Source organism: Lepidochelys olivacea (genome assembly GCF_965140295.1).
Source record: "Lepidochelys olivacea isolate rLepOli2 genome assembly, chromosome: 2".
NCBI classification, from domain to species: domain Eukaryota; kingdom Metazoa; phylum Chordata; order Testudines; family Cheloniidae; genus Lepidochelys; species Lepidochelys olivacea.
The window spans coordinates 4162369-4188033 of NC_140412.1; the positions used below are offsets into that span (position 1 = coordinate 4162369).

At 49.8% G+C, this 25665-nt stretch overlaps 1 protein-coding gene across 2 annotated transcripts; it reads right to left on the bottom strand.

Moving 5' to 3' along the window:
- Positions 1–319: 319 nt before the first annotated feature.
- Positions 320–24172, bottom strand: LOC311515580 (ubiquitin carboxyl-terminal hydrolase CYLD-like). 2 transcript variants are annotated; one of them, XM_084618770.1, is made up of 15 exons: positions 24089–24172; positions 19600–20094; positions 18728–19009; positions 18425–18500; positions 16935–17143; positions 15482–15635; positions 14015–14150; positions 10655–10765; positions 8727–8818; positions 7432–7498; positions 6068–6200; positions 5619–5727; positions 5267–5385; positions 4436–4655; positions 320–3867 (listed from the first exon to the last, which is right to left on the bottom strand). In XM_084618770.1, the coding sequence occupies exons 2-15, from the start codon at positions 20074–20076 to the stop codon at positions 3683–3685; spliced, it is 2370 nt and encodes a 789-aa protein (XP_084474896.1). In that variant the 5' UTR covers positions 20077–20094; positions 24089–24172; the 3' UTR covers positions 320–3682. The 2 variants fall into 2 exon arrangements, with proteins under 2 accessions (XP_084474896.1, XP_084474897.1); XM_084618771.1 differs by lacking the exon at positions 4436–4655 and having other exon boundaries at positions 3700–3867.
- Between the last annotated feature and the right edge of the window lie 1493 nt (positions 24173–25665).

Below are 25665 nucleotides of genomic sequence, written 5' to 3' on the forward strand. Positions count from 1 at the left end.
TCCTAGCTGTCATCTCCGTACTGTCAGATTCCCACACTTCGCTTGAGAGCCTAGTTTCCTGAATCACCCAAACACTATAGGAGTGGACGGGGGAGCGGAGAGGGAAAAGCAACCCCCACTGTGACAGAGAGCTCCTGCTCTGACTCTAGCCGTGCTCCCACCTAAGGGGGACAATATGACCCCCTTAGCCCCACTCTGGGAAAACGGCTCATTGAAGAACAAGCACACCAGCACTCAGGCCAATGGCTCTATTTGAAGACATATTCAAATTGAACTGGTATAATTAATTGCATTGCCTGAAAAAAAATCAGACCCAGTATTCTTCTCCCCAAATCAGTTTAAGGCAAAGTTACAGACACCACTAAACGAAGAGGCTTACACATCAATCATCAAAGAACAGAAACAAATCTGTAAAATATACAGAGGTTTAAACAGTACAGAAAACATCAACCAAGCAATATACTAGAACGGGAGCACTGAGGGAGGCCAATGCACATTATTCCTGTCTGACTTATCAGGCATCAGAGCAGTGACTGGGTTATTCCAAGTGAAGTCAATCTGATACCCGCAGTCTGGACTTTCCCAGTGTTACGAGCTAGTGTGACATGTCACAAATCATTCAGCATCCATAGGCGAAAACGAATGGCTTCCACTTGTTCTGGCACTAAAACCTTTCCACCTTTAGTTTTTAGGATACTGCATTGACTTACTGATGGACGTTCCTAATGCACAATGAATGGAGGGAAATCCGACTGGATTTGGGCATCCCACTAACTCTTGTCCTGATCAGAGAAATTCATTTCAAAAGTGCTGAAAGCTGCTTTGGTATTTTTGCAATATGCATTGGGGGGGGAGGGGGAGAAAACAGTGGAAACTCTACAGAGCTTAAGGATGTGCCCTGGATCAGCTCTTTTAGAAGCATGGCTTGCTCTGTCCCCTGTGCAGGATCTATATCACGTCAAGAAGGCACTTCTGACAATTAAAAAAAGGTGTCGTGTGCTTAGAAATATAAAGAGAAACAAATCACATAAATATCCGAAGTAAAAATCATCCGATAGTCACCATTTACATTGTAAAATCCCAGAAGAGCTAACTCGCACCCTAAGAAACCACAGGATGGCTCCTTGAGACACAGAACCCCAGCCCATGATATACCTGAGAAAAGAGGCCAGAGCTGTTAAGAAATGTCATATGGAAATTGGGCCGGAACAGTTCCTCATGGCTTTGAAAGAGAGCAGACAAAGAGGTTTCTACTGCTCTATAGTTAACAGGGCATTAATCACAGCAAGTTTACATTAGAGAGCGGGAGAACCCAGCAACCAACACTTTAAGGAAGTTTGATCTTCCTGCCAGAGACATAACTGCAGTGAACAAGAAGGATAAAAGTGAGGAGGTGGGTTGGCTAAGGGAATCCCATTGCTGAGGGAGCCCTGTGGCCCAAAGCTCTCCCGACTTCCTCAGACAGAAGCACCGAATTAGCCATGGTGGAGCTGGGAGTGAGTGGAGGAACTTGAAGTTCATACAAGACCAGCTAAGAGGCAAGAGAAGCACAGGACACCCGGAGAACACATCCCTGATATGTTAACAGAAACCAGCTCTATGGGAGAAGATATTTGGGGCCGGGATCTGCTGGAGGCTTTCAAACCTCCTGTACTCCTGGAGCCCATGTGTGTACAACACTAAACTAACACTATTACTGTTACCTTCGAAACCGCAAAAGCTTCGCTCCCAGGCATGGTGCAAACACAGGATCTAACATGGATTTAAATAGCAGGCGATGCTGAGAGGGGCAGAGCACCCACAAACCCCATGGCGATGGGAATTATAGGTGCTCAGCACTGGTCAGGATCAGCCCCTAAGGATGAAAACTTCAAAATCAAGGGTGACGTTTTTGAGTCGAGAAGGGGCATCAGCCTCCCTCTGAATTTCCTGGCTTGCGTCAGTCACTCTCTGGTTTCTGTGCTTGTTTGGAAAGCCAGCTAAGATAACAGCATTTGCTGTCGTTCTCAAGGCCTTTTGGCAAATCCAAGCTCGTTATGTGGATAATTTTCCCAACAGCTGAAAGGGGGCCTCCACATGGAAACAGAAGAATGTGCTCAAACTGGCATATTAACTCAACAGGCTTTTATCAGCTAACACTCATATTTAGCACTGCACTGGTTAACAACAGGGTGGCCAGAGATGGGCCAAATGCAACCCATTATGCAATGAACCATGACTTCCCCCATCTGTGCCCAGCTTGACCCACACAGACAGGTTACTCAGATCAAGATAGTGTTACATGCTGTGAGTTGCAGCTGCCACGCCACATGTATAAGAGGGCAGCTACAATCAGCTACCTGTTCTACACCCATTCGGGGCACCCCTCAGCTTCTTGACAAGTTGTCCATGTGGACTTTGGTTGGGCGAAGTTTGGGCAACCTGGTCCATAGCACAGGCTCTCCTAGGGGCCTCCTACCAGCATTAGGTGAACACAAACTTTGCTGCAGGCTCAGTACCAAATTTGCAAAGGTTAACTTTGCTGTTTTAAAAAAGTTAAAAGCCAACAACGCCCCCCATAAAAATTCTTACCTTTAGTCCTGTTACGGGCAGAAAACCTGAATGTGTTCATTTTTAAAAAGCATTTTTGCTGGGAGGTTTGTTTGGTTTTCGCTGTTCCACATGGATCTCTGGAAACCAGAGCAATGAGTTTTAAAATGATGAGCTCCAGCAAGAAAGCCACACACTCCGAGCAATCACACAGCCTTTGAGGGAGGACATTCCTATGCTGGTTTTGACTGTATCTGCCCCAGTTTTGTTCTTAAAATTATATTTTTGTTCAAAGTGCAGCCTGAAACAGTGACACAAAGCTTCAAGTCGAACCATGTCTAAAAAGAGGGGACTTCCAACAAAAAGTGCTACGGCTGTTAAGCAGCGTGTCAGAGACATTACCGCTGAACAGGGGGAGTAAAGGAACACAAGGGAGTTATAAATAAGGAAGTGCAGGTCTGCGACCAGGGAATGGGGATGTTCAGAACAGCCCATTACCGGGACCTCAGCATCATAGTCACATACCCCAGAATTTAGTGCAGATCTGAGCACAATTCCCTTCCTGAGATGTTTGACTCCTGACCATCTAGGAGGCACTTTTGCATTTACATTCAGGAAGCCCATGAGCTGAGATGTCACCCAGAGGCCTCATGCAGTTCTCTTAAGCTCTGTTGAAAATCTGAGAGTCACAACTCACGCCTTGACTTGGGCTTCTTGATTCCTGAGCTTTGGGGAAGAGTTAACTGGGACAAGGGAAGGCTGGAGGGGTTCTGGTGGGCCCAGAGCTGTAGAGAGGGTCTGGAGAAGGAAGGATGATGGAAATCTGAGGAGTGGGCAGGGGAATGGGATGAAGGTGAAGTTCTCTCACTCAGGATATGTGAAAGTGTTCAGAGTGTGGATTTGCAGAAGGTCCAAACTGTCACTTGGCTAAAGCCAGCCACAGGCTTTCCACCACTGAATGCTGCTCTTATCAAGAGTCTGACACTCGAGTTCGGAAGAGGCAAAACTGAAAGGTCACCTGACCTGGACTCTGGCTGGGTTTTCTCAATTAGCAGCTGCAGGCAGCTACAGTCTGGTTTGAACCAAGCCCCCATTTCCAGTGTCTCACGGCTCCGCACGGGAGTAGCTGCGTCTCTCCCAGCCCAGGCTGGTGTCATTTGTAAAGTGCCATCTTCTTGCTCTGGTACATGTACATGTAGGCATCACAGAAGAGGCGTTTGGCCACGCCTTCCATGTCCCGGGGCTGCTCCATAGCCAGTGCTGCCACTGGCAATTGCAAGTATTTGGCAACTTCAGGGCACAGCGTTACAATGGGAATGTTGAAGCCATTCTCATCACCTGAATATGAGAGAGAGGGGGGGGAGGGGGTGAGCCCAAGTCTCAGTTCCCAGGGGACAGGTGTCTACAGCACAAAGGAAAACTAGAGCAAGTGGCATTAACTGGGCCCCCAGTTGGCAGTGTCAGCAGAGAGGCCAAGGACTGATTGGGCCAAGGACTGTCTTTGCACGCCTAGAAAGAGAGTCCCTCTAGCTGAGGTTTGAAGCGCACTGGTGGCCAGTGGTGGGGCAGCGTGCTTGGCCACTACCTGTTCTACAGTTACACAGAGGGCGTCAGCCTCCTGAGCTGTCAAGCCAGCACCATTCACCAGCGCTAAACTCCCTGTAAAACGGTACGTTCATTTGCAATGCTGGGTAGGGAGTAGTTTTACTTATTACTGAAGTGACACCTTTCCATGCTTCCCAGCAGACAGACCCAATGGAGTTTGGACACAGGCCTCCTATTTTACATTACAGATCTGTGGAAAAATTACTCAAGACCGTTGTGCGCTGGGACTGCAATTCCTGAATGGGGTCATCCAGGTGCAAAGGGCCGGCCAGCCTCCACTTCGAGCGGAGCCCCTGCTCACCGTGCCTGTCAGCCATGCTGTCGAAGAACAGCCAGTTCTCTTTCTCCGGCCCGTACTTCACAAAGGAGACATAGTGACTGGTCTCTATGCAGAGCACTGCAAAGAGCTCCATCCTCTCCCGTGGGATTCGGGGGCTGTCCACGTGGCTCCTGCCCTGAAACTCCTCAGGGATATGCAGTTTTGTCGGCCTGTGTGCTTTGCGCCGGTAATGAGAATGAGCCTGGGGACAGACAACAGGGGGCACTGGCGAGTCAGCAGGGCTACGGCAACTTTATATACACCTACCCTAAAGGGAAAGAGGAGGTGTCTGGGGACAGGCTGGCATTCGGTCACCAATTCGTTCTGAGGTCACCTGCTTTCCGCTCAGTTCCTCAGCTGGGTCTTTCCCATGTGCCAGGAGACTGCAGCATGCTGCCTGCCATAGTCTTGATTATTACCACTCTTCAGCCCTACCGACACACACCGCAGCAGGCCGTGTTCTCCATCTGAGCATATCCTGACAGACTCAGCTACTAATCCTGGGCAGCGCTCGGATGGGGACCTCTAAGGAGAAGCGAGGGTGCTGCAGGAAGTAGAAAGGCTCTTCCCTCAGAGCCTGCCCAGAATCAGGGCCCCAGCGTGGTAAAACACATGGATGATGGGCCATGTATGTGCAAGGTCATGATCCTGCAGCAACTACCCTGCGCGGCTGATCCAGTCAGCACTGCTGGTCTGCTTAGGAAGGAGCCTCCCACCTGACCGGCTGCAGAGAACGCAAGGGAAGCCAGAGGTTTCAGTCTGTGATCTGCCTCCTGGGGAACCAGTAAACACATGGAGGGGGAAACTGGATACCTGTCTGCAGCAGGACTTGCAGTACTGCTTCATCCCGGTAACTGCGAACATCTTGTCTTTGAAGCACTCGGAACACTCCTGGGTGGCTACGTCCCCGCACACGAAGCACTCCCGGGGACCTGCAGTGAGAACACAAACGTCAGCAGTAGTTGTGTGACAGGAAGTCAGTATGCTCTGGCCCCTGCGCCTGCCATGCAAGTCCCGCTCTGTGCAGAAGAACCACATCACAGTCCTGCCCTTACTGTACCACTTACACTCTAGCTAGGCCAGCCTCGCCACCTGGATCCAAACGAGCCTGCCTCAGTGCCCACGTGCAAGACAGCCCCCGAATCACCAGTGTCCAGGAACTTACTGTCAAGCAGCAGGTCGGTGATGTCCAGCTCCAGGGAGGGAATGATTTTGCTGAACATTTTATATTCCTTCCCGAACCGTGGCATTTGGATAATGAAACAGGAGGGGATCTGGACAAAAAAAAAAAGCAAGTCACCAAACACGGGGAGACGACGCCTTGCCCTGCCGACACAATCCCCTCTAGGACCTGCTCCCCAGCCCGGCAGCTGGAGGACACGTCCTCCACAGCCCACTATCCGTGAAGTGTCCATGCCCCCTTTCATACCCTCCACTGCACCCCTCCAGTTCTGGTGGTGTGCTGGGGGGCTCTGCTGCATTCTGAGCCTAGGCATAAATCCGCTAACCGGCCTTGCTGTGGAGGTGGGCCGTAAAGCATTCTAACAAGCAGCCGTGTGCATGGGGCGGGGAACGAAGGCGGACGGGAAAGGCGAAAGGGGAAGCTGCACTCACCTCCACTAGCTTGAGATTGGAAGACAGGAAGGAATGTTCCACTAACTGCTGAACGTTGGGCACGACCAGCTCCTCTTGCTGGTCTATGAATATCTGGTAACAGTAGCACTCCTGCTCCTTCTGGCCTCCAGACCTAGGAGCAACGTTCCAGAGTCAGGGCACGGGGGGCTGCCTCTCCGCACTGTCCGTGTACCCTTGGTGCCCTGGACGGCAGAGCTCTAACAGGACACAGCCTTTGTGTTTCTAGGACAGCCTCCAACCCCGCACCAAGGGGCTCCCAGATCTAGCTTTCAAAAAACTAAGCATTTGTCATCTGGAAACATCCAACAAATGCCGTGGGTGACAGATACCGACGAAGCATCATTCTTACTTGCATTCTGCTCTTCTGCGATGGGTGGGCCAGACACACTTTTTTCCCCTTTAATTTAAAAAAGAAGACACACTGATTTTCTTGTAAGTCAGCTGCTTTACAGTGTGACCAGAAGATTCCTATATCCGAGTTATAAGGTGCCCGTTTTGTGATCCAGCAGCTTGGAAAACTGCAAAGCAAAGCTTGATGCATTTCCAAGGCAACTAATAGTGAAAGATCCTCCAGGATCCTTGTGCTCCCCTGAGGCAACAATGCTGGAACAGTGTAGAAAGGATTCCTATTAAGCAGCCCCTAGCAGGAGGGTTGGAGTGAAGTGAGACAGGCTTCTTTGTATGCACTGCTTTTCATGGAGTAGCTCCATGATACAAGCCACTGCACATTCCTCCACGGGAAACCCAGAAAGCTGGCAACCCAGGTCTAAACTCCTGAACAATGCAGGTATCTTTGGGAGTCCTCACACTAAGCAAATCTCCTCTTCGTAGAGTCCCCACAAAACAGGGCTTCTGAGACTAAACTCAGTGGATTCCCCGTTTGGAAGCTCTAGACTCTCAGCGAACTTGGCAGTCCGGAAACACGAGACTCTTCAGAGGTATTTGTGATACTAGTCCACAGCCAACCTATTGAAGACTAGGAAGACAAGCCCTGTGTTTCTCATGCCACCATTGACCCTATCCAGGGATTACTCTATGCATTTCATCACTCCCTGAAGGTGGCACATCTGGGAATTATTTATAATTCTCATCTTCCAGGTACAGCCTTCCTGGAATATGACCACAGTGTGATGGGCAGGTAGGGATTCAGGGTCACAACAGAGAATAGATGGGCACAAAGTAGTGACACACTTTTCCATTTCCTTCATGAACAAGGGAAATTCACCGATCCTCTCCAGTCAGGCCTTATCTAACGGACCAAGTCACCTCCTTCCCTCCCAGTTCTCAGGTGTGGGCAGCACAGTCCACTGCATCAGTAAGATCACAGAGAGATGACAACTTACTGCAGTTTCAGGAGTGGCTCTATTCCCAGGATGTGATGCATGATGAGATTGAGAAACTCCTCGGGGTCTGAAAGTTGAGAGAAATCACAGATCAGGCCAAAGCAACACACTTCCCTGTCCCACCTCCTCCAGAAAGGGAAAAGCACTGTCAAATATGGGCTGGTGTTCCTCACAATGAGCTGCTTCTCTCTCACTCCAGGTATGGCGCTGGTCTGATTAGGAGCTGAAAACACTTGGTTAGTTTCATAGTTTGAAAGTTCTATGGTCAGTGTAAATACCGAAAGAACCTTCCATAGAGAGATAGGGGAGAAGGAGAGCCCAGAAGCCTAGTAAAAGGACACATTTCTCTTAACACCTTCACTGCTGAATGATTTCTTAGCTATATTGAGGGAAAAATCACATTCATACATTGCAGGTACATTCACTCCATTCATCTGCACTCAAACAGCCGGGGGAGAAAGATCTCGATGGATGTTTACTGCCAGCACCAAATGCATTAATGGACACTGAAACCAGAGACAATGCTGGAAACTGGAAGAAGAGCAAAAGTCTGGGCTGTCTCTGGACAAGATAAAAGAAAATATCAAACAGATCAAACTAAAATACTGTTCAGTAAATGACAGGACATGACAGCAGAAGATTTAATATAACTTCTACTTTTTAATATTTATACAGCCATGATGGTAGCATCAATAATTTCAATACTCCTTTGGCATTCTGCAGCCCCTTTCTTCTGCATATCTTAAAACACTTTACAAATATCATCTCTGAGACAAGCAAGAGACATAAGGCTGTCTACCTCTGGATGGGAATGTGGTAACTGTTCAAACATACATAACAATTAAGAACAAATGAAGACGAAGAATCTGTATCCGACTAAATCTGCAGAGGAATTTAGGTGAGCAAAATGTAATGATGAGACGTGGAATCTGGCAAAGACAACATGGTTAACACCCCTTGTCAGGCCTACAGAGTTTAACGCCAGACTGCAAATACCAATGGTCAGACAGAAACCCCCCTTGGGCAAATTCTGCTTTGGTGGTGGTTTCTTCTGAGCAACAGGCCAGCAAGAAGGGACCTAGCAATTCCAATCTTTCCATCATACTTGGGGAACTCTCCTGCATGACCAAACCTAAGTTGACACGTCTGAGGAATTCTCCAGGTAGCAGAACGTTTATTTAAAAACGAGTGTTCTGGGGGAAGACAGGAAACTAGCTTGCAGGGTTGCCCGACTGGGTAAAAGGGGAGATAAGACAGACCACTCTGATATAAGACATCTGCAGAGAGCACATTACCTTTCTCAGACGTGGCAAAGCTCGAGCACTGGCCCTTCTCCGTCAACTGCTGCCTTAGATGCATCACGCTATTAGCGGCAACAAAGCCATTCCTGGGAATGAGGGGAAGCTGGGGATGAGCTCTTTGTGCATTGGCAAACTTACATCTCAGGGGCAGAAAATACAGCAAGTGAAGCATGGAGCCCACCTGCCAAAATCCAAGTTAAGATGCACCCTCCCGAAAGGCAAGAAGTTAGCGCCAGAGGCCCGACCACAAGCAGCGCTGAACAAACTACACTGCTGTCCCATAAGCACCGGGGGAGGAAAGGGGTGGACCAAATATCCTTGATGAAGGCCAGTGGATACTCACTACCCACCATGAGGTTATGTCTCAGTCACCAGCCTTACAGCCTGGCAGTGCACGGGTAACCCTTTGGAGCCTTTCAGTATTTCTATGAGCCAGCTGTTTAAGCAACATGGATTACTTGCTCCCTGGAGACTTTGCTCCCTTATCAGAATCACTCCCAGCCCTAAGAGCAAGAAATCAGGGCCAAAGATTAAATCAAAGTCCTTCATGTGACAGTGCAGGGCTTGTCCCTTGGCCCAGCCTTTAATTATAAATTTCTTCCCCTCTCCCACAACACCTTGACTGAGACCTCTGAGCCCCAGGGATCCCTTCTTTAACCCTCTCACTTTCAACCATGAATCATGACAGTCTCCCTTCTGGCTAAGGAGAGTAGGATGTGGCTTGTCAACACCACTCCCAAGTTCTCTATTGACCCCTCCAGAGCCTTCTCCTGCCAGGGACTCTGCAGCATTCCCAGGACTGAATTCTAGTGTGAGACTTAGATCCACCTCCAGAGGCCTTGAGGCCAGCAGGCTAAGGAACCAGTTGTAATGGCCCGTTCAGCCATTCCTCTGAAATGGGACATTACTATCTACACGGCTGGCTCCATTCCGTACATATGGAGTCATGATGCTCCAGTACACAACACACCAGCATTTAGCAAAGGAAATCCACAATCTCAGCATTCGCTGGGTTAATATGAGTGGGAAGGAAGAGCAGAAGAACTTTAGAGCTGGTCAAGAGATATGAATCTCTAGGATACTCCTTGTCTGAGTAGCATCTGAACCACGGCTGTCAAGCAATTAAAAAAATTAATTGCAATTAATCACACTGTTAAACAATAATAGAATACCATTTAAATATTTTTGAATGTTTTCTACATTTTCAAATATATTAATTTCAATTACAACACAGAATACAAAGTGTACAGTGCTCACTTTATATTTATTTTTGATTAAATATTTTGTAAAAAACAAAAGAAACAGTATTTTCAATTCACCTCATACAAGTACTGTAGTACAAACTCTATCATGAAAGTGTGACTTACAAATGTAGATTTTTTTTGTTGTGTTACATAACTGAACTCAAAAACAAAACAATGTAAAACTTTAGAACCAACAAGTCCACTCAGTCCTACTTCTTGTTCAGCCAATCACTCAGACAAACAAGTTTGTTTACAGTTGCAGGAGATAGTGCTGCCCGCTTGTTTACAATGTCACCTGAAAGTGAGACCAGGTGTTCGCATGGCACTGTTGTAGCCGGTGGTGCAAGATATTTGTGTGTCAGATGTGCTAAAGACTTTGTATTCTGCATTATAATTGAAATCAATATATTTGAAAATGTAGAAAAACATCCAAAGGTATTTAATAAATTTCAATTGGTATTCTATTGTTTAACAGTGTGATTAAAATCGCAATTTCTTTTGTCGCGATTAATTTTTGTAATTGTGATTTTTTTTTGGGTTAATCACACGAGTCCGATTAATCGACAGCCCTAATCTGAACCGTGACAGACCCAATTCTGGCTGGAAGGAGGTGGTAGCAGCATGGAGATTACAGAAGAGAGACTTGCTGCTTCCAGTGGTCCTACATATAGTACTCACCGTCGGAGGGGATTCACAATCTCATCCCGGAGGATCTTCTGGATGTGCCCCTCGGGCGGGAGGGAGGGCTTGAAGAGCATGGAGTCCAGCACAGAAGTGCAGGAGAAGAGGCTGGGAAGAGAGAGTGGTTGGTAACAGTGAGATCAGGTAATAATGCAGTGGTTTTTGTTTTAAAACAGGGGGTTGGACTAGATGACCTCCTGAGGTCCCTTCCAACCCTGATATTCTATGATTCTATGAAATGAAACACAGGATAGAGATGGACAGATTTAAGGGAGAAAGAGAGAGAGATTTACAGTGTCACAGATGCCAAGACCCGAAGGGTCCAGTGAGATCATCTCATCTGACCTCCTCTATAGCGAGGCTCAGCAGAATTTTGTCAAAATTATAAAGAAATAAAAAATAAAAAATAAAAATAAACATTGATATTTATATTTTTATCAACTTGAATTTTCAGTTGGAGGAAATAATGGGGGGGGGGGCGCCAGACAATTATTTAGTGACAGTAGACATTGAGATTCAAGAAGTTAAAGCTAAAGTTATAACCATTAAAACACAAATTATCAACATCACATGGCAAAACACACATAGCAGGTATCCTTAAATCAAACTCTAATAGGTTCTCAAGCGCATTTGTCTTACTTTGCGTATCAGTAAATTTCAATGAACATCAATGGAAATATTTTTTTGTTGGGGTGTGCGGTGAAATGGACGTTTATACCAACATTAACCAATAAATATCTAGTCCTTCCAAGCCTATCATAACACAGGCCATAGAACTTCCCCAAAATAATTCCTACAGCAGATCTTTAAAAACAAAAAACAAAACAAACAAAAAGCAGCCAATCTTGATTTAAAAATTGCCAGTGATGGAGAATCCACTATGACCCTTGGAATACTGTTCCAATGGAGTGGTTAATTACCCTCCCTGTTAAAAATTTACACCTCTGATGTGTCTAGTTTCAACTTCCAGCCATTGGTTTCATGTTAGACCTTGCTCTGCTAGACTGAAGAGCCCATTACCAAGTATTTGTTCCTCAAGTACGTACTTACAGACTGTGATCAAGTCACCCCTCACCATTCTCTTTGTTAAGCTACACAGATTGAGCTCCATCAATTTAACACTATAAGGCACATTTTCTAATCCTTTAATCATTCTCATGACTCTTCTCTCTAAACCATCTCCAATTTATCCACATCTTTCTTGAGCTGTGGATACCAGAACCGGACCCAGGATTGCAGCAGCGGTCGCACCAGTGCTAAATTTGAGATTTCCCCATTTATGCATCCAAGGATCTCAGGCCTGTTTGGCCACAGCATTGCACTGGGAGCGCATGTTTGGCTGATTATTTGCCATCACCCCCAAATCTTTTTCAGAGTCACTGCTTCCATCCTGTAAGTATGGCCTACAGTCTTTGTTTTTAGATGTACAGCTTGACATTTAGCCATATTAAAATACATATCGTTTGCTTGTGCCCAAGTTTATCAAAGAATGTAGTTCGCTCGATATCAGTGACTGTTCCTCTTCATTATTTACCCCTCCCCCAATTTTTGTGTCATCTGCAAACTTTATCAGTGGTGATTTTATACTTTCTTCCAGGTCATTGATAAAACAGTTAAATTAGCGTAAGACCAAGAACCAGTCCCTACAGGATCCCACTAGAAACACACCCACACGATGATGATTCCCCTTTTACAAACACATTTTGAGACCTATCAATTAGCGGGATTTTAATCCATTGAATGTGTGCCATGTTAATTTGATATCGTTCAAGTTTTTTTTAATCAAAATGCCTTGCAATACCAATTCAAATGCCTTAGAGAAGTGCGTTACATCAATACTATTACCTTTATCAACCCAACTTGTAATCTCATCAAAAAAAGATACCAAGTTAGTTTGACAGCATCTATTTTCTATAAACGCATATTGATTGACATTAATTATGCTACCCTCCTTTAATTCTTTGTTAATTGAGTCCTGTATCAGCTGCTCCATTATCTTGCCTGGGATCAATGTCGGACTGAGAGGCCTATAATTACGTGGGTCATCCCATTACCCTTTTAAAACACTGGCACATTAGCTTTCTTTTAGTCTTCTGGAACTTCCCCAGTGTTCCAAAACTTATTGAAAATCAACATTAACAGTTGAGCAAGCTCCCCAGCCAGCTCTTTTAAAACTCTTGGATCCAAGTTCTCTGGACCTGCTTATTTTAAAAACTCCAACTTCAGTAGCTGCTGTTTGACATCTTCCCACGATACTAGTGGAATGGAAAGAGTGTCATCGACATCATATGACTGTCTCATCTGTTTTTTCCTCAATACAAAGCAAAATATTTATTGAACACTTCTGCCTTTTTTTGCATTAGTATTGATAATTCTACCATTTTCAGCGAGTAATGGACCAATATAATTGTTAGGATTCTTTTAGTTCCTAACATACTTAAAAAACTCCTTAACTCTGCTGGCCATACATTTCTCCTTGTGTCCCTTTACACTGCCTTTTTCCTCAGTTGTGGCTTTTTCAGTACCTAGTAAAATCTTCTTAAACTCCTCTCAATTATCATTCACATCTTTCTGATTAAATTTTTCCTCCTGGCTGATGTGACTCATAACTGTGTTCAGCTTTGTGAAATTTGTCCTTTTAAAGCACCAAACATAAATATTACTGATCTGAACTTCATTCCACTTGGACATTATAAACCCGATCAAGTCATGATCACTTTGTACCTAAGCTACTATTAATTTTTAGATGTAAGGGATGGAAGGAGAGAATGCGTGAAAGTGGGCAGCGTGAAATGAGAAAGTTTTCCATCAATTGTGGATGAGTGAAATCCTGTGGTTTGACAAATTTAGGAACATTTGTAGCTAGGCAGGGTGAGAATCAAATCTTATTCTTCAAGGCTAAAACTGACTGCTTTTGGGGATCACCAAGGGATTTTTTCCCCCACATACAGCACTGTACCGTCAGGTAAGTGCATTACTGGAGGTTTCTCTGAAGTATCAGTTTCTGGCCTTTACTTGAGATGACATACCAGACTTGAGAGGACCAGTAATATAATCTAATGTGGCAACCTATGATTTTTCATTACACACAAATGGTGTGTGCTTAGCATCTAAGAACTTTCTCCTTCAGGATATTGGGAGTTGGGACCTGCCATCTCCAGACTGCATCTCTATATTAAAGAGCAATTGCATTCTACTCTTTGTGCAAATTACGTGTAATCCCTGTGCTCCTGGTGAGCTGCCTGATTCGATGCTCAGTAAGGACCATCATCCCTGGATTACGGACCTCATTTAACAGAGGGAGATGGTCAAGAGAGGCCATTTGGCATGAGGTTAAAGGAGAGTAGTGCCTCCTACCTGAAAAGAGCAGCATCCATGTAGCAGGAGTTGCAATGGCCTTGAATTCCTTTCATGCGCCCTTGTAAAACATGCACGGCTGTGCCATTCCTGAGAGGAGGAAAATTAGCCAGAACCTGAGGACTATTCATCTGACCTGCAACAGAAATAAAAGAAACTGCTACTTTTAGGATCCCCTTGCACTTGGGACAGCTTTGCCCTCCTGGTACTTTCCTGTAGGGCTAGTCCACCGATAAAGGTCACAACCCACTCTGTTTGTTCTGTACTGTACCCCCCATGCATTTAGACCGTAACCTCTTTGGGATGGGGACTTGATTGTTTGGCACACTTACCCACTATAATCTGCTGCCAGAGCACAGACTCATAACCTCAGCATGAGAGGGAACCTCTGGGCAATTTGCTGATCACTTGTTCAGCCACTAGACTTTTTAACCACCACACATTCCCTGCCATCCACACCGCCACTACTATCCTCAGCATCATGTCAGCGAGCACCTGTCGCTGAAAGGGCCCACAGTGGAGAGAGCTAGTTTCCTGACACTGAGCTGAACGTAAGCTTGAGATAATGGGATCTCTGTGTAAAGCATTCCTAGAAAATTTTCTGCACTGGAAGCGTCCAACAACCAGCTGGAGGGATTCTCAGGGCTGCTGCTGGAAGCCGAAGCTGGTAAATTAATGCCCATTCACCGCATTCCTGCCAGCGTGGCTTTGGTATGGATGAGCTGGTCTAACCATACTGGGGGAGGGAAGGAGTGCTGCTCGAGCTCAAGGAAAGCAGCAAATATGCAGATGCATGATCTGTACTTCCCTGCAGGGGCAGTTATTCTGTGGGATCCACAGCTCTGTCCCAAAGATCTACACCCTCCTCTCCATGCCAGTGTGGTCATCCTACCATTCCAGGTGGCCCATAACTATTCCATTACAGCACAAATAACCTCCTGAAGGGCAGATCCAGCAGGTGACACAAGTGGCAAGGGGATATTAAAGCAACTTTAGTGTGACAACATCCCTGTGTAGTTGGCAAGTATCAGCCCCATTTTACAGAAAGGAAAAGTTAGGCAACAGAGAATTTAAGTGACTTGCCCAAGGTCACAGCAAGTCAGTGGCAAATGTCAGAACAGAACCGAGGAGTCCCAACTCCCAGTCCCCTGGCTGTACCACTAATAGCAGGAAAATGAGGAAATGGAAGGTGAAAGGAAGAAGGAGAGATAAGAAAGAGAAGGACAGAACAAAATTAGTCCTAGAGTCAGTTCTAATGGGGACGGGTGGGGGAATATAAAGTGCAGTAGATTTAGTTGTGCTAGGATATACATCAGGACTATTCTTTGGGAATGGAGGGGGGCTCCTTGGACTCTCAGAATTATAATTTTACACAAAATGCTGGTTCTCAACACAGAGACTAGCAAAGATGACCCACATATGACCCTCCTGTCCTAGCCGGAGTCATCAGCTTCTAAGGGAACTCACTGGAAGTGCTGGGGTCCAGGAGGCCACTGCTCACACACTGGAAGCGCATGTCGGGCTGGCATGACTGAAGCTTCACAAAGAGGCCCCGCTTTGGGGGGCAGTGGAAGTAGCGCGTGCCTAGCCATTCGCCATCTGTGACCCCCTTCTCTTCATCCTGTGAAAAGGGCAGAAATCCATCCACAAGCAGTTCCAGGCCAGGCTTTCTAAGAATGAGTTAGATCAGCGGTTTCCAACCTGTGGTCCGTGGACTATGTCTAAGGTGTCTGCAAAAGGTTATCTTTACCATAGAATACTGGTAATGACCCTGCACCTCCTTTCAAAATTTTTTAGGGGTCTGCAAATGAAAAAAGGCTGAAAGCCGCTAAGTTAGATTAAGTGGTGCTTGTGAGCACAGCTATGGAAAAAGAAAAGGAGGACTTGTGGCACCTTAGAGACTAACCAATTTATTGAGCATAAGCTTTCGTGAGCTACAGCTCACTTCATCGGATGCTTATGCTCAAATAAATGGGTTAGTCTCTAAGGTGCCACAAGTCCTCCTTTTCTTTTTGCGAATACAGACTAACGCGGCCGCTGCTCTGAACCCTGTGGAAAAAGAGTAACAGCAACAATTTCTCCACAAGGGGGCACGATCCACTGAAATGCTACATGTGACCAAACGCACTATTAAACAAATCACGCAGTCAGAGTTGCACATATCTGATGGCTGTGCTAGGGCTGACGTTAGGATGGGATTTCATGACCTGACAACTACATACAACTTTGTACTTATTTTGAGCCATTTTTTCATTTGGTTTAGTTACATCTGAGACCAGTGCATCTGATGAAGTGGGCGGTAGCCCACGAAAGCTGATGCTCAAATAAATGTGTTAGTCTCTAAGGTGCCACAAGTCCTCCTGTTCTTTTTGCGGATACAGACTAACACGGCTGTTACTCTGAAACCTGTCATTTTAGACCAGTGCATCCCTTTTGTCAGCACAGAATGAATTTCATGAATCCAAATCCCAACGGCAGCAGCAGCTGTTGTCCAAGGATCTCAAAGCACTTTGCAAATAACTAATGAAGCCTCACGACACCTCTGCAGGCAGGTGAGAATGATCCCATTTAACAGATGAGGAAAAAGATAGAGAGGAGACTTGACCAGGCTCATACAATGAACCAATAGCAGGGCTAGGAACAGAACTCAGGAGTCCTGGCTCCCAGGTCCATGCTCTCACCAATATACCCCTCTCCCTCCACTAAGGAAAGTCTGCGTCCCAGTATCTATATTATCCCATCCACGATCCCAGCAAGAGAGGCCAGCTTAATCTACCCTGACTCTTTAATTAAGCAGTGTGAAATGTTAGCACCCTAACCTAGGGCATGCTGGGAAACAGACATGCTCATGACCCCCAAAAGACATGCCAGTTCTGACCTTAGAACCCTTAGAGAACAGAAACATAATTTTGCTACTTACTAATTCAACTCCTGCCATTTTGTGCTCAATTTTGGGCATGTACCCCAACCAGCGGATGATTCCAGAGACTGGATTCCCCTTGTCTAAGGTGATCTGTACCATGGAGTTCACATCCAGGGATTGTTTTCTACTTTCCAATTCCTCTCCACTCTCGCTTCTCTCTCGCTTCATTTGTCTCTGAGATCCCAGGGCCATGTCTGGCTCAAATGCTGAAAAATCACAATATACATAATAAAACGTAGACAAGAGCTGAGGGAGTGTGTGTGTCAATCTTTGTTCATTCGAATAAGTGGCTGCCGAATATTTCACAGCATTGTTTTCCTAACAACAATACAACCTAGGGTTTCTGTGCTTCTCAGACACGGATCTATGAGTATGCAGCTAAGAAGAACTGAAAGGGTAGAGAGGAACTGGAAGAGGTTCAGAGAAGTGCAACAAAAATGATCAAAGGTATGGAACAGCTTCCATACGAGTAGAGACTACAAAGATCAGGGCTCTTTAGCTTAGAAAAGAGATGCCTAAGGTGGAAGAGGACACAGGTCTATAAAATCATGACTGGTGAGGAGAAAATGACTAGAGGAGTGTTATTTATCCTTTCTAACATCACAAAAATCAGGGGTCACCTGAGGAAATTGATAGGAAGCAGGTTTAATACAAACAAGAGGAAGTACTTTTTAGACAACATACAATTAACCTGTGAACTCATAGCCACAGGATACTGTGATAGTCAACAGTAAAACTAGGTTAAAAAAAAGAATTAGATGAGTTAATGGAGGATAGGTCCATCAATGGCTATTAGCCAAGATAGCGCTTGGGGCTCCCCTACACCTCTGACTACCAAAAGCCGGGAGGGGAAGATGGGTGGCTCTCTCCAAAATTGCTGTTCTGTATGCTCCCCCTTAAACTCTGGTACTGCCCGCCATTTCAGACAGGGTACTGGGCTAGATGGATCACTGGTATGACCCAGTATGGCCATTCTTATGAGAGTCAGGAAACTTGGGACTGATTCTCAGCCCAAGCTAAGGCCCTTTAATACTGCTCTGGAGAATTCACCGCTTCCTTTTGGTAGTTTGTTCTAATGGTTAATCCCCTCACTGTTAATAATCCATGTCTTATTTCTAATTTGAATTTGTCTGGCGTTAACTTCCAGACATTGGTTCTTGTTCTGTCTTTCTCCAGTAGACAAAGAGCTCTTTAGTACCCTGTATTTTCTCCCCAGGAAGGGTTTTGTACGCTGTAATCAGGTAGCCTCTCTGTCTTCTTTTCAATAAACTAAATTAACTAAGCTCTTTAAGCTTCTCATTGTCGGGCATTTTCTCCAGCCCTCAAATCATCCTTTTAAAAACGTAAAACTCTTCTGTTGTTTGTTCGGCTTGTCAGTCACATTGCAGAGAATGAGGTAAAAGAAAAAGAAAAAACCCAACCCAAAGCAAATCCCAATCTGCTGGGTTCTACACGGGTAGGGTGGCTGTATTTGTATGCTGCTTTACCTGGGGAGAGCAGCCCTTCCTTCACAACAGAATCCATAGGGATGTCCCTGAAAACATCTGTTGGTCCTTCTTCTTCCTGTAAGTGACAATGCAAGAGAGGGTTACGTCAGCTACATGATCTGTAAGTGGTGGGGTGAGATGAGGAAAGTCTCCCACAGGAAACAATGGTTTTGTTTGCCCTAGACAAAGACTTCCCTCCACAAAACCCTACAACAGCACCACATGTGCAGGAACTTGATAAGGCTCCTACCAGAAGGCAGGCTGCAAGGATAACAACGAAAAATGAAGGCAAGCTCCTCTTACCGGGCAAACTTTAACAAGCCACTGGGTTCCCTCCTTGTACACGTCCATAGCTATGCCTTGTCTGAAGACATCATCCAGGTAGAAGCCAATTGTGTCCCCTGCTTTTACAGGAACAACCTTGTCCACATCCGGTTTGGGCTCCTCTCTCGCTGGGTCGCCGCCCAGTGCCGGGATAAACCGGATTTTGTTAAGCGGCAGAAAGAGCCCATGGTTCTGCTTACACTTGAAATACTCAGAGACGTTATAGGTGCCATCACTGTGGCCTCTGCCTTCACCATCACCCTGAAGAACCAGCAGAAAGGCACATTACATTCTGGGCAGCAACAAGTCAGAGAGAAGCCACCTGACCCTTGGCACGGTGACATGTCCTCATGTCAGAAATGAGGTACCCTCCCAACCCAATACAAACAACAGAGCTGTTATAGGTTTCAAAGTAGCAGCCGTGTTAGTCTGTATTCGCAAAAAGAAAAGGAGTACTTGTGGCACCTTAGAGACTAACCAATTTGATCAGAATATAGACCCATCCCCATTTTACAATGAGGAAGCTGAGTCACACAGGGAGTCTGGAACGGAGCGAGGAACAGAGCCCAGGAGTTTTGATCTCAGGTACACTGCTGTTACCAGTGGAAAACAGTGCCTTGCTATTAGGATTCAGAGGCTAAACGTTCAGTGCAATATGATTAGAACTAGCACTTCCAGGGCAACAAGATCTGTTTTCCTGAACACGGGGTTTGATTATAAGATGCAACAGGGAGACAATGCCAGTCCACTGCCCTTGGCGAGACCCCCTTCCGTTGGGCTGAGACACTGGGCCTATATAAAATTAACTGAGGGGGGGAGAAAGAGCCCCCCTTCCCCCTGAATCACCGTACCTGTAACTCCACCCCAAAGTAGGACGGACAGAGCGGGGAGGACAAAGGGCTCTTGCTGATCTTCCCAATGTAGCGGATGGTGCCAGTGAACTGTTGTTGGTTGAGATCTACCACCACCTGTTGACCCACTGTAGCCTTCACCGCTGCTTCAAGGCTACACCTGTCCAGGAAACAGTTCAAGCGTTCATTGAGGATGTTGATGGCCAGAAGGAAAACAGCTTCCTCCTCCTTCACAGGCTGAAGAATTTCTGGATCGATAGTGGTTATGGAATTGTCATCCAGCATGGTGACCCTCAAGAAACGAGTGGAAGTCGGGCCACAGGCGATACTGTGCAAATAATTCCTCTCTTTGAGGAAGCACATGCTCCCGGCGTGAAAGAGCTTGCTGCCATATGGAAAATCATCTGTCAAGATGTAATAAACATTTCCGTCCCCTTGTGAAGGTAGAGGGCTGCCTGGTAAAACTGTTGTAGTCATCTTCACTTCCACTCCGTCCTGAGAAGTTAGAGAAGCACAACAGGACAGCACAGGGCACATGATTATTATTATGTTTTATGGTAGCACCCTTATGTGCTAGCTGCTTTTCAAACACACAAGCAGAGACCGTGCCTGTCTTGAGGAGATCACAGTCTAAGGGGAGACAGGCATCAAGAAAAGGGAACAACTACCCGGATTTTCTATACAAGATACATACAGGCAGCCTAGCAAGGGTAGGAGTCTTGCAGATGAGTTCAGGGAAGTGAAAACTCACCAGGGGGGTGGGGGGGGGGTTTGCAGAAGACGGTGATTGAGAGACTGACATAGGCAGATGAGAGTAAAATGTTGGAGGAGTCAGGAGGGGGAAGGGGAGGCTACAGAAAGGTAAATAAGTATAAAGGGGCAGAGCTATACAGAACCTGGAAGGTGACCAGGTATCGGGTTCATTTTCAAAAGGGTTAAAAATCATCATTCATAGTGTGGCAAATCTAGACATTAATGCCCTGGCTGAAAACCCACAGTGCCACAAGTAACAAGGGCTGGGGGATTCTGTGCAACAGCCCTGGTCAATACCCAAAACATCTGGCTGTTAGACAATGCTCCTCTGGTGCTCATGGAGGCCAGGACACCTGAACAGGTATTCTACCCAATGAACAATCCACGCCTGGTGAGACAGTTGTCCTGCCAGCTCCTGCACAAGCCTGCCAGTGTGGTTAATCTTGCCATTAAATATAGGAAGTAGATGGACACTGTACAGGTAACCAGGGCTGGTCACCAAAGGTCTCATCCAAGAATGTGAGAACTATGCTCACTCTAGGTGGTAACACAGAGCCATGCATTCAAATACTCTATATAAGTACACTTCCAAAGCAGCCTGGTATCATCATAGTCACAGCGATGCTTTGTGGGTGTATGAGGTGTCCAGAGTCTGTGATGCATGGAGTCTTAGTCAGGGACTCTGCATTTTAAAGATCTGGAGACCAATCACCTTGTTACACGAACAAGAAAAACCACGTGTCACATACAAGGTACTTTCTTCCATTTCAAATTAACACAACAAAATCTCACCGAGCTTTATACCCTGGCTAAAGGGACACCAACATGAAATCCAGCCAGGTTTAAAAAGTGAATTAAAAGTAGTTTCTGGTGCTGCGCTTGCCAACTCCCCCGGCTTAACGTGGCAGTTTTACAACACTTTTTCGTAAGTTCCCTCTCCAAGGGAAAACAGTAAGTCTGATTGATGAATGCACAAAAGAAAACTGAAAATAAAACATTTATTCCTTCTAATCTCTTTCAGTTACAGTAACCTCATGTGTTACTTGTAGTTATACTGGTAAAAACACATTCAGGCAGAGGTGCGATTTTTAAGTTTGGCTCCTTAAATAGTGCTGTCATTGTCGGGTGAAAACCCTACACGCATTTAGAAACAGCACTGAACTGTCTGGGTTAGTAACATACCAGATTCTTAAGACTGAAACGACCGTTAAGACTAATGTAGGACCTCTGCACTGGTGCAGCTCACAGTGACTTCAATAGGGCTCCAGGTGGGCCCAGAGCAGAACCCCTTGCAGGGTCAAGACCCGGCTTGGCACCATTGTCGGCTGTTTGCTGTGGGCACGCCGTATACTTTGGACGGTCAAACTGCACGGGATGATTTCATGTTTGCTCCTAGTCTGTATCACTCCCCAGTTCCCAGCTCTGTTTGGAGGATTTGGATCCTGACACAGGCAGCTCAAGGTTTCCATATAAATACAGGATTTTCCAACTCCTTGTTGATGAGGTTTGGTAAATTCAGGGGCTTCCTTAAAACCAAACCCTGGCGACTGGGCCTCAGCTACCTGACCTTTCACTTCTGCAGCACACAGAGTGCTGGGGGGTCAGGAGAAGAGGTGGCCCTAGTGCATTGGGAATGGGGTCCGGTGGCAGTTGGGGGATTCTCTCTGGGGGGTGTTCTGGGGGTGTCCCTACAGGGAAAGGGGTGCACCACAGACTGAAACTGTCTCTGTTAAAGTCACAAATGGGGGGAGGGGGTGTTCCTGACTGGAGAGGGAGGGGCCCCAGGCGGGGGTGTCCCAGAGGAGGAGGAGGGGAGGGACCCCCACGGGGAGGGGCCCCAGGCGGGGGTGTCCCGGAGGAGGAGGGGGGGGGGCCCGCGGGGAGGGGCCCCAGGCGGGGGTGTCCCGGAGGAGGAGGAGGAGGAGGGGGGGCCCGGGGGGGAGGGGCCCCAGGCGGGGGTGTCCCGGAGGAGGGGGGGGCCCGGGGGGGAGGGGCCCCAGGCGGGGGTGTCCCGGAGGAGGGGGGGGGGCCCGGGGGGGAGGGGCCCCAGGCGGGGGTGTCCCGGAGGAGGAGGGGGGGGCCCGGGGGGGAGGGGCCCCAGGCGGGGGTGTCCCGGAGGAGGAGGGGGGGGCCCGGGGGGGAGGGGCCCCAGGCGGGGGTGTCCCGGAGGAGGAGGGGGGGGCCCGGGGGGGAGGGGCCCCAGGCGGGGGTGTCCCGGAGGAGGAGGGGGGGGACCCCCACGGGGAGGGGCCCCAGGCGGGGGTGTCCCGGAGGAGGAGGGGGGGCCCGGGGGGGACGGGCCCCAGGCGGGGGTGTCCCGGAGGAGGGGGAGGCCCGGGGGGGAGGGGCCCCAGGCGGGGGTGTCCCGGGGGGGAGGGGCCCCAGGCGGGGGTGTCCCGGAGGAGGAGGAGGAGGGGGGGGCCCGGGGGGGAGGGGCCCCAAGCGGGGGTGTCCCGGAGGAGGAGGAGGAGGGGGGGGGCCCGGGGGGGAGGGGCCCCAGGCGGGGGTGTCCCGGAGGAGGAGGAGGAGGGGGGGGCCCGGGGGGGAGGGGCCCCAGGCGGGGGTGTCCCGGAGGAGGAGGAGGAGGGGGGGGCCCGGGGGGGAGGGGCCCCAGGCGGGGGTGTCCCGGAGGAGGAGGAGGAGGGGGGGGTCCGGGGGGGAGGGGCCCCAGGCGGGGGTGTCCCGGAGGAGGAGGAGGAGGGGGGGGTCCGGGGGGGAGGGGCCCCAGGCGGGGGTGTCCCGGAGGAGGAGGAGGAGGGGGGGGGCCCGGGGGGGAGGGGCCCCAGGCGGGGGTGTCCCGGAGGAGGAGGAGGAGGGGGGGGCCCGGGGGGGAGGGGCCCCAGGCGGGGGTGTCCCGGAGGAGGAGGAGGAGGGGGGGGGCCCGGGGGGGAGGGGCCCCAGGCGGGGGTGTCCCGGAGGAGGAGGAGGAGGGGGGGGCCCGGGGGGGAGGGGCCCCAGGCGGGGGTGTCCCGGAGGAGGAGGGTGGGGCCCGGGGGGGAGGGGCCCCAGGCGGGGTGTCCCGGAGGAGGAGGAGGAGGAGGGGGGGCCGGGGGGGAGGGGCCCCAGGCGGGGGTGTCCCGGAGGAGGAGGAGGAGGAGGAGGGGGGGCCGGGGGGGAGGGGCCCCAGGCGGGGGTGTCCCGGAGGAGGAGGAGGAGGAGGGGGGGCCGGGGGGGAGGGGCCCCAGGCGGGGGTGTCCCGGAGGAGGGGGAGGCCCGGGGGGGAGGGGCCCCAGGCGGGGGTGTCCCGGAGGAGGGGGAGGCCCGGGGGGGAGGGGCCCCAGGCGGGGGTGTCCCGGAGGAGGAGGAGGGGGGGCCCGGGGGGGAGGGGCCCCAGGCGGGGGTGTCCCGGAGGAGGAGGAGGGGGGGCCCGGGGGGGAGGGGCCCCAGGCGGGGGTGTCCCGGAGGAGGAGGAGGGGGGGCCCGGGGGGGAGGGGCCCCAGGCGAGGGTGTCCCGGAGGAGGAGGAGGGGGGGCCCGGGGGGGAGGGGCCCCAGGCGGGGGTGTCCCGGAGGAGGAGGAGGGGGGGCCCGGGGGGGAGGGGCCCCAGGCGGGGGTGTCCCGAAGGAGGAGGGGGGGGCCCGGGGGGGAGGGGCCCCAGGCGGGGGTGTCCCGGAGGAGGAGGGGGGGGCCCGGGGGGGAGGGGCCCCAGGCGGGGGGCGGGGAGGAGGTCAAGGCGCGGGGCTTCCCGCTCGGGACGGGGCGCTGGGGCCCGCCCGGAGCCGGCCGCCGCCCCTCACCTGCCGCGCCCGGGCGCCGGGGCCCTTCGCGGAGCGAGCCGGGGCCTCCCGCTGCCGCGGCGCTTCCGTGTCTGGGGGCGGGCACCATCGAGTCCCGGGCGGCGCGGGACAGAGCGGCGGCCGCTCTCTCCCGGCACCGCGCCCCCTGTCGGGCCGGGCGCAGAGCCCGCCGGGCGGCCCTACCGGCCAATCGGGATGAGGGGGCGGGACGTTGCGAACGCGGTTGTCCTATGAAAGGCGGGAGGGAGGAAACGGGACAGAGCAAGCTGCCCCCGCCCCGCAGCTGGGAGGCTTGCTGTGTGTCATAGCCCCGCCACTGCTGCTCCTGAGGGGGAGTCGCCACCAGCCTTCCGGGTGGGATTGCTGCACCTGGGTGGTGGGTGCACATGCTGCCCGGGCCTCGTGGGTGTCTGGCTGCGAAGGGTTGTGCATGGTGCTTCCTCGCCCTGGGGATCCACAGCTGGGACACTTGTCCTGGTGGAGGGAGGGGTTAGCTTTGGTGGGGGTCAGGGACGAGGGCACAGGACGGCTAGGGCAGCTGGGCTGGGGGGAGGGACAAGGAATCCCACTTCCCACTCTCATGTTGTCTTTTCTTTTTCCTTTACCTTGCTCTTTCCCTGCTCTGGCACTCGTCGTTTTCCCCCCCCCCCCTTCCCTCCTTCTTCTCTCACTCTCAGCCTCTCTCCGTTCTCCATCACACTCACTCGCTCTGTCCCCAGCCCGCTTGCTGCTCAGGGCTGGCCCCATGTGCGTGTGCATGCAGTCAGCCCGCTGCCCATGCCACTGGCTCAGCCATGCGGGGGCTCCTTTGGGTGGCCCGTCTGCTGATGTTTATGGGTTTATGCAAACCCCAGCATGGACACAGCGAGAGGTCCTGCAAACAGGACGAGGAGTACTTGTGGCACTCCTCGTTCTTTTTGCTGATACAGACTAACACGGCTACCCCTCTGAAACCTGCAAACAGAGTCATTCCTGGTCTGCAGGGACACATGAGCAGCCAAAGCACACTCAAACCCAGGCCAGGGGCTGGGTGAGGAGCTGACCATCCTTGTGATGTTTCAGAGTAACAGCTGTGTTAGTCTGTATTCGCAAAAAGAAAAGGAGTACTTGTGGCACCTTAGAGACTAACCAATTTATTTGAGCATGAGCTTTCGTGAGCTATCCGATGAAGTGAGCTGTAGCTCACGAAAGCTCATGCTCAAATAAATTGGTTAGTCTCTAACATCCCTGTGATGTTTTCCCCATGGTTTTTAGATGAGTGGGGAGAGCACGCGTCACCCATGGAAAATGATGTAAGTTCCTAGTGGTGAGAGGATGGGATGGGGTCTGAGGAGTGAACCTTTCTCAGTGTCTGTCTTCAATATAGTCCTTTTCTCTTCCCTGTCTTCCACTTCTCTTCAGGGTCAGGGGTTGTGTCTAGTGGGACTGGTGCAGTTTCATTAATAACGTATAAGAGGAGAGTAAGCAGCATGTTAACTGAATCCCCACAGGGGCCAGGAACAGAGCTAGGGCGTCTTTCTCTCGGTCTGAGCAACCTGTCTGCTGGGGTGGGATTTGAACCTGGAGCTGCCCCTTTT